The following is a 13,089-nucleotide window of genomic DNA, read 5'->3' on the forward strand; positions in this document are numbered from 1 at the left end:
AAAAGTATCCATTATACAAAAGGTCAACAATTGTCTGTTGCAAGAAAGACAATGATCATGTGAAACAGTATAGTGGATGCATGACAAGCCTTTCCTATATTTGGGCAAGCAACTCTGCATGCATACTAGCCAAGAGAAGAATCTCTGTGGTTGTGCTACTATTGACATGACCAAAAAAAATTAACACTAGGATTCCAAAAAAAGGCTTCTGTTGCACAATCCTTCAAAAGACGAGGTCTTAGAATAGCTAGGCAAAAAGAATTTATGGGTTAGTTTTTATTTTAGTTAAACATTTAGAGTATTTCAAGTGCTGATAATAGTAACACTTAATTCTAACTTAGAGTTATTTCTTAACATGTTCTTTGATCTCTTTAGCATGGACATTTCAAATCCTTAATTTTCCTAATATTTTCCCTCTTTCTTTTTCACAGGAATTGTTGAAGATAAGATCCACTATCATTGCATCACTCACAGAGTAAAAATCAAGGACATATTTCAGATTTAATTAGCCCCAACATATAGAAAATGTATGGGACAATATGGAAAATTAGACCAACTTGCAAGATACTAATTGCATCTTGGGCTTGTTCAAATGCGTTTTATGAAATGTGCTTTGGCAAGATCTCATATTTTGAAATTTAGAATACACTGCGTAATCTCAATATTGTCATAATATTATCAACGAAGTTACTCTAACTTGACTATTTTCTTTGCTAATGTGCATGATGATAGCATATATGTTAAACCATATATTAATATGTGATTTGGACACATGAAAATATAAACTAAATTCATTACAACCTTAGAAAAACTATAAACCTTATCAATGTCCTAACTCAAACCTTAAATTCTAACCCTAACTATAATGCAAATCTTAATCTCAAAGTCTAAACTATAATACTAAACTCTAATTGTAATATCATCTCTAACTGTAAATCCTAACCCTAATTATAGCCTTAACTATAGAACTATGATGTAAATCCTAAACATAATTACTTCTAACTATAACAATACACCCTAATCCTAACTTCAATCATAATAATGATCCTAATATTAACCCTAGACATAAACCAAATCTAAATCCTATAATAATATGTTGGACTAGATATTAATATGTGATTTTTTTAGAAGACTTATCATTTGATTCTTATGTTGGACACATGAAAATTGAAATTTCATTTATTAAAACCATAGAAAAATGATAAAATATGTAAACCTTATCAAAGTCCTAACCTAAACCTTAAATCCTAACCCTAACTATAATGTAAATCTTAATCTTGAAGTCTAAACCATAATACTAAACTCTAATTGTAATAACATCTCTAACTCTACATCTCAACCTTAATTCCAACCGTGAGTATAGATAGATGATGGAAACCCTAAGCATAATTATAATTTCAACTATAACCATACACCCTAACCCTAACTTTAATCATAATAATGATCCTAATATCATCCCTAGACATAACCTGAATCTAAATCCTACTTTAAAACCATAATCCTACAAATAATCATAACCCAAATCTTAACCTTCTTCTTAGTCATACACTAAATAATTGATTGAACCATTTTGTAAACCCTAATAGTAACGATAATCCCAATCTTAATCAAAAACCTAATCCTAACCTTTTTTCTAAGTATAATGGTAAGCCTAAACCCTATAGATAATTTAGTACTTTGTTAATTTAGTGAACCTAGCACTCTACATTCACAGATTTGAGTTTGAGGGTTCAGTAGATAAACATAAATTTCATATAGATTTCAATAGTGACATTCATAGAGGCCTTAGTGAAATTTTCTCACAACAACAATAACATTAGGAGTTGTATTACTAGAAATATCAAGAGAACTAGATCCATCACAATTAATAAAAGAAAAAGAAAATATAAACATTATACTATACCCTAGTTGTCAACAATAAATAAATAAATTAATAATTTTAATATATTTATATTCTAAACTACTTAGTAGTTATTTTACAAAATTCTAATATATTTCTTAAAAACCATTTCCATTCATATGAATATCATTGATATCAGATCCAAACAATATGTCAATTAACTCAGCACAACTAATAAAAAGAAAAAAATATAAATCATATTATATTTTTCTTCTCAATATTTTTTTTAAAGAAAAGTTTCAATACATTTCTATACTGATTTTTATGTAATTAATTGAAAACAGTTTAGTGAGGTGTACTTTGCGGCTGCATAGACAATACCACCAGGTTTAAAACGTTAGAAGTGGCTTTACTTCAAAAGATTTAAAAAAATAAAATGTTAAAACTTATGCTGGACAGACGGAAGCGTCAGCGGGAACGGAAATAATAATTTTTTAATGAATCTAGGCATTTGAAAAAACCATCTTAATTGGCGCCAAGCCAATGCAAATCCATAAAGCAGGGCAAGACTGTTCAGAGTTTATTGTGATGTCAGTATAGCATATCAATGGTCATGGCAAAAAGCAAACCTAGATTGTTCTTTACAGTTGGTAATTTTCCACTTCTAATCCCCGCTATGCATTTGTACTCTATGTAGTTATTGTTGTTCGGTTTAACCTTTTAAAATTTGCAGGCAACTGCAGTGTCGAAGTTGAAGGGAATGCGGAGTACGAAGAAGGCACAGATGAACTACAGATATCGATCGACGCTGCTGCCAGAATTAAAATTTCAGGTTCACTAAAACAGATTGCTAACAATCAATTTTCTTTGTTGAATTGCGCTTTCAATACATGTGACGGAACGCTTGGTGGATTTGCAGCAGTGGATAAGCCCAGGAGATACTCGACTAGAAGATCACATAAGCAGGATCTGTTCAATCTGAAAAGTAACGTATTCCTGCATCCTGTTTTTTTTGACAAAATACGAAATCTTTATTTAATTTTGGAAAAATAGCTTGGGAATTTAGTTAAAAGTCCACAAAGGGCTTTGAGGTCTCTGGATTTTTTTACATTCCGTTAATTGTTGGGTATGGAGCTTGATGGTTTTGCTCACAAGCTTTGTGTTTGATGTCTGAAGGGGGCGATCAAATACCAGCTGAATGTTCCTTCGTGTGTCTCAATCCTAAAGAGAACGATGCTCGTACCAGTGCGCTCTTGGAGGTATGCTCACCAGTCTTGTAATATAAATCAACCATGTTGTTTGAGATAATTTTTTTTGCAATTGCTAGAAATCGTTGAATTATTTGATAGGGTTTTCATGAACGTTGCATAAGCAGGAGTGAATACATTGGCCATAATCTGATAGCAGCTGCATCGAAAAAAAGACTTTCAACTTGAAAATTTGCAATTTATGGCAAACTTTAGCAACCTTCCTTTCACCATTCCCATCTCCTCGTGTCCGTTAATCCTCTCGTTTTCAGTTATGCCGCTATATTGCACCTAGAATCTGAAAGACAAAATTGGGAACTCTATAAAAATGCACGCATAAATGTGTTCTGTTGGATTCATAAAGTTTGTGAAGGGTTGGATGAGTCCAGCACCTGCTCAAATAATTTATGGAGAATTTATCGTCAATGGCAGTATGACTATTTTGAAAAATTGTGGTGTTTCAAGAGGAGCTTTTTAGTAGCAAATGGCTCAAAACTTAAGAAATACGCTGTGAGCCATTGCTTAACTTCCATTTAATAGACTCATAATAATTTACGAAAGATAACTAGAGATCATTGTAGTTATACATTCCTTCTAAAAGCAATAATAAATATGTTAGCGTGAATGCCATTTAAATGCTCTTTACAATAATAGAAGCTGACTTTTAACTACTGCTTATCAATCTTAATTTGTATTCAAAGTATAGTTGTAGAAATGAAAAAAAACAATTTTTTACCTAAAGATGGTTTATTTAATTTACGACGTCTTCACTTTTCTTCAGAAATTTGGTTTTCATGTAATATAACAAGAAGACACCGAATTCTTCAGATCCACCCCAATTACAGTAACACCAGACAGAACAAAACTGTTATTGAAAAGGAATGAGGATGGGGTAAGAGGATGCATTCCTTTTTTGGTGTTTGGTGCTGATTTGGAGGTGATGTATGATTGGAGAAACTACTAAGATGTGCTCTGGAGGCCTACAAGGATTATGGAATTTGTATCTAAAATATGTAGGCGATCTTTTTTGGGTCCTAGCAACCTGCAACAAATACTTGTAACCTTCAGTTGTGTGCCTCTTCAACTCATTGGAGTTGATTGGCCAATTCTCCCTTTCATTGCGAGCCTTGCAAAATTTGAACAATTTTGGCAAAGATGTAGACAAACCTGTCAAGTTTGTAGGGAGAAAAATTAGGTTTTGTTTTTGGAATCTGCCTCAGCTAAACCCTTGCTTTGATATATTTTAGCCTTCAAGTTTTGTAATAGCTCTAATGTGTGGTTGCTATGGTGCAATGGCAAATATGATGTGTGAAAGAGGACAGAAGCAAATCCCAGGAGCTTGCTAAATCAATGGTGGTGTGGGTACTGACACACCGGAGGAATATGGGTAATAAAAGATAACAAGGTGTGCTAAGGGTTTCTGTTTAACGATAAAGCATTTTAGAATGGCTGATCTGTAACAATGGAGGTTTGGCAATAGAGATTCATAAAACTTAGTATTTGAAAGTTTGAGGAATAGGGGAATGAAAATGCAATAGCATATACAAGACAATAAAAGAAGGTGAGAGAGTAGAACTATGAGAGCCAAGACAAAGGCAATGGCTTTTCAAATATGCTCTTTAACAGAGCTTCTAAAACCTTCATCCATCAATCATTAATCCCTCATGAAATCAAGAAAACAATCAATCATCAAGATCAAGCAAACAATCATTATATTCACATTAGTCATCACTTCATCTTGGGAACAAGAAAACATACAATTCAGCAATTAAGTATCATTCTGTCAAATCAATATTCACTTAATCATCATCCACCAATATATAAAACTAGCATTCATACTATTACGAGGTAATTGGTAAAATACTTGCTTATTAATAACAGAGACCGAAAGGTCAATTTATACAAAAGGAAGAGACGATGTTTCCTTAGGAAACGATCGTAAAGAATAGAAACATTCTATTCCAGAGAAAGCAAAAAACGAAAGCAAACTAAAGCTAAAGATATTTACAAGATAACCATTAACTAATAATAGACGTCTTATCTATTATTGTAATACCCTCCATTAATGGTTAATCTATCTAACACACCAAGCTGTCCTCTGAATTTGACAAACTTATCAGGACCAAGAGGCTTGGTGAGAATGTCTGCAGTCTGATCTGAGGTAGGAACATACTGCAGATCTATAGTCCCGTCTTCAACCAGCTGTCGTATGTAATGACAATGAACATCCACATGCTTGGTTCGTTCATGGAAGACTGGATTTCGTGCTAACTTGATAACGCCTTCGTTATCAACAAACAGAGTAGTCGGTCTTGCTGGTGACATCTGCATATCCCCAAGCATCCGACGAAGCCAGACAGCTTCACATCCTGCCTTAACAGTCCCTCTATATTCAGCCTCTGTAGAAGAGAGAGAAACTGCCTGCTGCTTCTTGCTGGTCCATGTGACTGCACCGGATCCCAAACTGAACACATATCCAGATGTTGACTTTTTATCATCAACAGAGCTTGCCCAATCTGAATCTGTGAACCCACTGAGTTTAGGATTAGAACTCCGAGAATACAGAAGTCCATAATCAGAAGTGCCTTTCACATAACGAAGCACACGCTTTGCTGCCATCCAATGATCAGCCTTAGGAGCTGTCATAAAGCGTGAAATATAGCTGACTGCGAAGCTGATATCAGGCCTAGTAGCAGATAGGTAGATGAGGCTGCCTACTAGTTGCCTATACGTAGTATCATCAACGGAAGGAGAATTAGACTTGGCTGATAACTTGAGACCTTTCTCCATAGGTGTAGATGCAGGTTTGCAATCCTGCATTCGGAATTTGTCTAACAAGGCTCTGGCATATTTGGACTGAGAGATGAATATACCAGAAGACTGTTGCCAAACTTCAACACTTAAGCAATAATGCGTGAGCCCAAGGTCAGTCATATCAAAAGACTGGCATAAGTGTTGTTTGATTCCCTGAATCAAAGATGCCGAACTGCCAGTGATGATCAGATCATCCACATAGATAACCAGAAGGATGATGTCATTGTCAGTAGTCTCGATGTACAGATTTGAGTCTGAAGAACTCCTCTTGAAGCCTTGATCACTGAGGTACGTATCAATCTTGATGTACCATGCCTGAGGGGCCTGCTTCAAACCATAGAGAGCTTTTACCAATCTGAGAACCTGATGGTCTTTACCAGCAACCTTGAAACCAGGAGGTTGCGTCATGTAGACCTCTTCATGGAGATCACCATTCAGGAAAGCACTCTTTACGTCCATCTGATGGACCTTCCAGCCAAATTGTGCTGCCATGGCTAGGACTAATCTGATGGTGCTCATCTTTGCAGTAGGAGCAAAGGTCTCCTCATAATCAATGCCTTGATGCTGAGAAAAGCCCTTTGCCACTAAACGAGCTTTGTACTTATCCAAAGTACCATCTGATTTGTATTTGATTTTGTAGACCCATTTGCAGCTAATGGGTTTCTTCCCTGGGGGAAGATCAGAAAGGGCCCAAGTGTTGTTCTTCAGCAGACTCTGGTGTTCAGATTGCATGGCCTGTTCCCACTCTGGAATTCCTTTAGCCTCGGAATATGTTTGAGGTTCAAACACACTGTGAATGTTGGCCATAAGAGCAAAGTTAACAGAATCTATAGTTTTGCTCTTTTTCCGAGTAGTTCTCCCATCAATGAGCTCATCATCATGAAGATCAGCAAGTGTCTTAGCCCACCACTTAGGCTGGAGAGGAGAATGACCAACAGTAGTACTAGGAGATGCTTGATCAGCAGGATCCTGATTAGAAGAATCTGGATCAAACTCAGGTGAAGCATCTTCAAAACGAGGTGATCCTGCAGGAGAAGCCGGAGGTGGCTGTACAGGTATCACTGGCAGGATTGGAGCTGTAGGAGCTACTGGAGCCCTCCCATCAGGTGGACCTAATGGAAGCCGAACTCCCAAATCATGAACCTGCATAGGCTGGTCTGCTGGATCAGGAACAGGAGAAACAGGCATGAATGGTCCTCACTGCTCATCAAAGACTACATCGCGGCTGTATATGAGACGAGATGTCTCAACATCAATAAGGCGGTAGGCTTTGTGAAGACTGCTATATCCAACAAGCATCAGTTTCTGACTCTTGGCATCCAACTTGGTGCGTGAAGCATCAGGGATCCAAACAAAAGCAAGAGAGCCAAAAACCTTCAGGTGACTGATTCTGGGCTTGCGACCTGACCAGGCCTCTTTCGGAGTTTTACCTTTGACCGCCACTGTGGGTGACCGGTTCAACAGATAAACTACAGTGTTAATTGCTTCTGCCCAAAAACGCTTCGGAACATGTCTGTGTTCGAGCATGGAACGAGCCATCTCGGTGATTGTCCTGTTCCGACGTTCAACTACACTGTTCTGTTGTGGCGTGTGGGGTGTGGTGAACTGGTGTTGGATGCCATGTGTATCCAAGAAGCTGGAGAAAACATTAGAACAAAATTCCCCCCCATTGTCTGATCTAAGAGTAATAATAGATTTCCCAGACTCTTTTTCAACTAAGGGTTTAAACTTCTGAAATACAATAAATGCATCGGATTTCTTTTTAAGGAAATACACCCACATTTTTCTACTGAAATCATCTACAAACAACAGAAAATACCTGTACCCAAGAACAGAAGGAGTGGCCATAGGGCCGCAGATATCAGCATGAACAAGCTGAAGTACTTGAGAAGCTCGCCAAGAATCGCCACTGGGGAAAGGTGTGCGATGTTGCTTCCCAGCTTGACATGCGTCACAAACTCCAATGTGTTGGGTTTGAATCTCTGGCAAACCAAGAACAAGCTCATCCTGAGCAAGTTGTGAGAGATAATGCACATTTAAGTGCCCATATCGCTGATGCCAAAGTGTGCTGATGGAAGATCGCCGAGCAGCCATAGCTAAGTCCTGAGAATCACCAGAATCAGTAAGTCTGAAAAGACCATGATCCTCAAGACCAACTGCAACAGTATACTTAGTCGCCCGATCAGTTATGGTGCACTGATGTGAACTGAAGGTGACTGCCAAGTGTGGAGAATGTCGCAGCAACTTACTGACCAAGAGTAGATTTAGTTCCATCCCTGGAATGTAGTACACATCAAGGAATATGAGCTTCCTCCCAACAGACTGAATTTGAATGTTGCCTTTACCAACAATCGTGTACTCTTCTCCACCACCAAAGATAACAGAATCTGAATAAGGCTGGTAGTCAGTAAACCAGTCTCTGCGGTGAGTGAAATGTCGAGAGGCACCTGAATCAATGTACTAGGCAGATGACTGTACATGATCTGCGGGTCTTTTAGCCATGAAGGCGTAAAAGGCAGATTCCACCTGCTCAGTGTGCTCTGCACTGTTCGCTTTGGGTTGCGAACCTGATTGCTTAGACTGGGCAGCTAAGCGTTTCCGACATGCAACCTTCATGTGACCATACTTGTGGCAATAGTTGCATTGAATGTTCTTCTTTTTGGTACCATCGGATGCTGGAGCAGAAGACTTCTGCTGAGATGGTTGTTGAAACTTGCCCTTATCCTTCTGAAAGGATTTCGCAGCAAAGGCTTGCTCAGTGGAGGTGGAACTGGAGCTGCTACCAAAGTGTTGTTTCCACCGATCTTGCTGAAGTAGCAGGGTGCAGAGATCAGTGAACTTTAGATCAACACCAGTAGATGTGATGTTGAGAGTCTCGATAAAATGCTCATAGGAATTTGGTAAACTCCGAAGAGTGATTACCACAATATCCTCTTCCTCCATCTTGCGACCGATGACAAGTAACTGATCATGGATTTCCTGAATCCGATTCAGGTGTGCTTGGAGCGAGGTGCGCTCATCCATGACAATAGAAAACATAGTGTTTTTCAGAAAGAAGGCTCTGCTCTTGTCGGAAGTCTCATGAAGACCTTTTAGATGTGTCCAAATTTCGGCCGCTGTTTTGCCGGATGGAATCTGAGAAAGCTGGTCATCAGCTACGGAGAGTTTGAGAAGCATTACTGCCTCTCGATTGTTCAGATCCCATGTATCTTGATTAGGACCCGGAGAAGTCGGACGCTGCTTAACACCCAGAACAAGTTGATCGGTGTTTCGATATTCGAAGATTGCGATGATGCGCTGCTTCCAGGTTCCATAATTGCGACCATTGAATTTGGAATTATGCTCGAGCAGAATATTTGTCAGAGATGCCATGGCACGTTTTTCAATGAAAAATTGTGAAAATTTGTGAAGGCATGTTCTTCGAGGCAAAAATACGGAAGACCCAGAAGAATCAGAGAATGACCCAAAAGAGAGCTCGAAAAACCCAAAAGGAATCTTCTGTCGTTTTTTGAATCCGCTGGTTCGAAAATCGAGGCACAAAAATCGAGGCACCCAGAAAAAAACGGACGACAACCCAGTTGAGCTCTCGAAAAACCCATCAAGAATCTACAAACATAAAATTTTTTCGACCCCAAAAATTAGGGTTTCGAAAAAAAAATGGCCCTAGTTGAAAAAAGCTTGAAAAAACTTCAGATTTCTTGATGAAAAATGGTCGAATCTGCTTACCAGAGCACGATGACAGACTAAGACGGCTAAGAGCATGAAGATTTGATATAGAAACATGCAGATTTTCACCCCAAAAACGCGAGTCTCCAAAAAATGGCCACGATTTCCATGCGATTTGCAGACCCGTAATTCGGGAATTTCTCCACGCAGAAAAACCCTAGGTGGGTTTTGGAGAAATTAGCTGAAATAATTTTAGAAAAATTTAAACAAATAATTTCAAGAAGAAATTATAAATTTTTCCGAAAAAATTTATGTATTTAGCTCTGATACCATATTACGAGGTAATTGGTAAAATACTTGCTTATTAATAACAGAGACCGAAAGGTCAATTTATACAAAAGGAAGAGACGATGTTTCCTTAGGAAACGATCGTAAAGAATAGAAACATTCTATTCCAGAGAAAGCAAAAAACGAAAGCAAACTAAAGCTAAAGATATTTACAAGATAACCATTAACTAATAATAGACGTCTTATCTATTATTGTAATACATACATCGTCACTTTTTAGTCATCTAATCAACAATCACTTAATCAAAACATATCAACATCTTAAATCAGTTATTAAAGGAATTCATTCAATCCATCAATCACTCATATGAATATCAATTGTACAACAACAAGCAAATGATCAATCAAGGAAAGCAATCAAAATCATTGAATAGAAGCAGTAATAACAACCAATCAAGAAGATAACATCCAGAAAGGGTATAGGAATGCAGCAGATCTCTTATATTTCCAGAATTATTATAAGTAGCATTTGAAGATCTTGATAATCGCTCTACATATTACTTATGCATTATTTGTCAGTATTCGTCTCTTATATACATATATGTGTGATTAGATATAAAATGCACATGTTTGTTAATAAACCTGTTTGTAAACCCCCATATGTGTGGAAAGGTGTAAGGAAGAGGGGGGAAAGTATGCGTTTGCCATCTAAGTATGGCACTGTTTTGAGGTTTTCAAAAAATTGCCCCATTGCAAATCGGGACCCCCTCTTTTTGCTTTGGTAGTAGTAGTGGTCTTTGGTGGCCTTAGATGGTGACGATTTTCAAGTTTCCAAGTCAAAAGGATGACTTTGGGCAACTTTGGCTTGCTGGGAAATCAAGTCTTTTAGGGGTGTAAGTGAAAGCTGAGCTAAGCTAACCAAGGAAATGGAGATGAAACCAAAGGATATGCGATGAAATAAGTTAGAATCTTTTGAAAATCCTTGTTGCAATTTCAATATCACCTTAGAAAGTCATAAAAGGTTGTGGGAGGTAACACTACTGAAGACATGCTGAATCTTGAAATTTGGCTAAATCTAAATTTTTTGGGAGCTCCTAAAATCTAAAATCTTTATTATAACTTCTATGAAGCTGAAATCTATCTTAAACATCTTGATAATATTTATAGAAATTATAACGTGAAGAAAACTTAAATGTTATATTTGATATAAATCCTCGACATCCTCTAAGCTGAAGAAATTGACTTGAGGAATTTGGGAGTTAACTTGCAAACAAAAATCCTAATACAGGTCAGAATCCGACCATGTCTTAAGATTCACAATCCCAACAACCCCCAATATTCTGCCCTTATTAAAAGCGAGTTTCAAGTGCAAATTGATGGAAAAGTGAAGGAAAATTGCAAAATGATGTTTTTTTGAGGAGAATTTGTGAAGTTAAAATAATACGAAGCAAAGGGGGGGAATTCACCCTCTTAGGATTTTCAATCCCAACAACCAGGAGATTTATGCCCCTCAACCGAACTATCAGAAAGAACATTCTAGGTCAAGAAGCATGCTATCAATCTAAGACAGTGGTGGGTGAATCAAGGCATGAGATGATAAACTTGAAATGGAATAGACAAACATGTGGAATCAAGAAAGAATCCAAAAGGGATGACAGAATTCACAGCCTTCTTGGGATTCTTAACTCCATGAAAGGTGAGAATTCCACCCCCTCAATCAGATCACCGAGAGGAAGGATGACTGAAGGTATACTTGAAATGAAGATCCAAGATAACAATCATGACAATGGTGACCAAATCTTTGAGGGAGGAGGGGTAAAATGTTGACAAACCAAATGACCATTGAGCAATGGTGGAATACAAGGTAGAACTTTTGTGGGAGGGGTGGAATCCACCACCTCCTTAGGATTCCTAATCTTAAACAATGGCAAAATTCTGCCCTCCATTAAGGTGAAAAACACGAGGGCATGAGCAAGAATATGAAAATCAGATGTAAGTTGAAGGAAGAATGATGAAGTTGAAAGATTTTTAGATAGTCAAATTTTAAGCCAAGAGTTGGCAGGTGTATGATTCTAAGTTCGATGGAAGCAAATGATTAAAAACGGAGAATAAGTCCTAAGGAGCACTGCAGATCCAACCCTCTACTTGGGATTCTCAATCCTAAGAGGGGCTAAATTTCCACCCTTAAAACATAATAAACTCCCAAACCAAATGGCGAACACCCTCAAACTTGTAGCACGATCAAGCAAGCATGAAGAAAGAGGATGTACTTTAAGGATGGGGCATGGAGAAATTTAAGGTGAAAATCCTAGAAAGATGTGGAATCCGCTGCCCTCTTAAGTTCCAAATCCTATGGAACCCCAAAATTCCACCTTCAAGCAAGAGCAAACTCCTAAAAGTACTTCGATTTGCGTCGTGTGTTAAAACTAGAGCCTAGAAACTAAAGATGAAATACAATAATAAACAAATCATTAGACAAAAAATCAACACTAGAAGATATTTTGGGAAAACCCTTTTAAAATGAAGGGAAAAACCCAACCACAAAACAAAAGCTTATTCTATTGATAATAAAAGTTCAAGTGTACAATATTCTTTGCTTGATGCGAATATATAACAATAGGAGAGACTCTTTACATTATAACTGAAGGTCTCTTGAGATTCCCATAACTCCTATAATTAATTATAACTCTTCGAATATTCATGCCTCAATGCATTCGAATGACACATCATTTACATTTAATATTACAGATTAAACTTGAGTGTCATTTTTAGTTGAAGATGACAATAACGGTAATAACATCCAAATTTCGAGAGATAAAGACCTCTATCACAGCTACAAACTTTAACACTCCCTCTTAGCAAGAGAGATCTTTAGCTGAACAGTCACACAAAGACTGCAATCAAAATGTCAATGATAAAATCTCATTACATAGATCCTATAAAATTCATGGAATCACTTAACATGAAAACCTATAAAAATTGCTCATATTAATGGAATCACTCAACATGAAAACCCGTAACAATTAATTATATTTATGGAATCACTCAACATGAAAAATTGTAACAATTACTCGTTAATGATCATGCAATCACTCAACATGGTAGATTTGTAAGATTCCTAGCTAAGCCTTTAATCACGGACTCTCTTAACATGAACTATCATGGAATCTCTCAACATGACATCCAACTCCCGTCACGGAATCTCTCAATGTGATGACATCATGGACTCTCTCA

At 37.4% G+C, this 13,089-nt stretch overlaps 1 protein-coding gene across 4 annotated transcripts in view; it reads left to right on the top strand.

Annotated features, from left to right (window-relative positions):
* Positions 1-2,228: 2,228 nt before the first annotated feature.
* LOC149529469 (N-acetyltransferase) overlaps positions 2,229-13,089 on the top strand; it is a 57,598-nt gene continuing 46,737 nt past the window's right edge. The window contains exons 1-4 of one of the 4 annotated variants that reach the window (XM_089810255.1): positions 2,229-2,490; positions 2,574-2,672; positions 2,760-2,825; positions 3,017-3,099. In XM_089810255.1, the coding sequence (XP_089666381.1) occupies positions 2,448-2,490; positions 2,574-2,672; positions 2,760-2,825; positions 3,017-3,099 (291 nt within the window). In that variant the 5' untranslated portion in view covers positions 2,229-2,447. The remainder of the gene's footprint in view (positions 2,491-2,573; positions 2,673-2,759; positions 2,826-3,016; positions 3,100-13,089) is intronic. The other 3 variants (XM_089810257.1, XM_089810258.1, XM_089810259.1) reach the window with 3 other exon arrangements.

Source organism: Cupressus sempervirens, chromosome 11 (genome assembly GCF_028749045.1).
Source record: "Cupressus sempervirens isolate cs-2001-9-10 chromosome 11, ASM2874904v1, whole genome shotgun sequence".
Taxonomy (NCBI): Eukaryota; Viridiplantae; Streptophyta; class Pinopsida; order Cupressales; family Cupressaceae; genus Cupressus; species Cupressus sempervirens.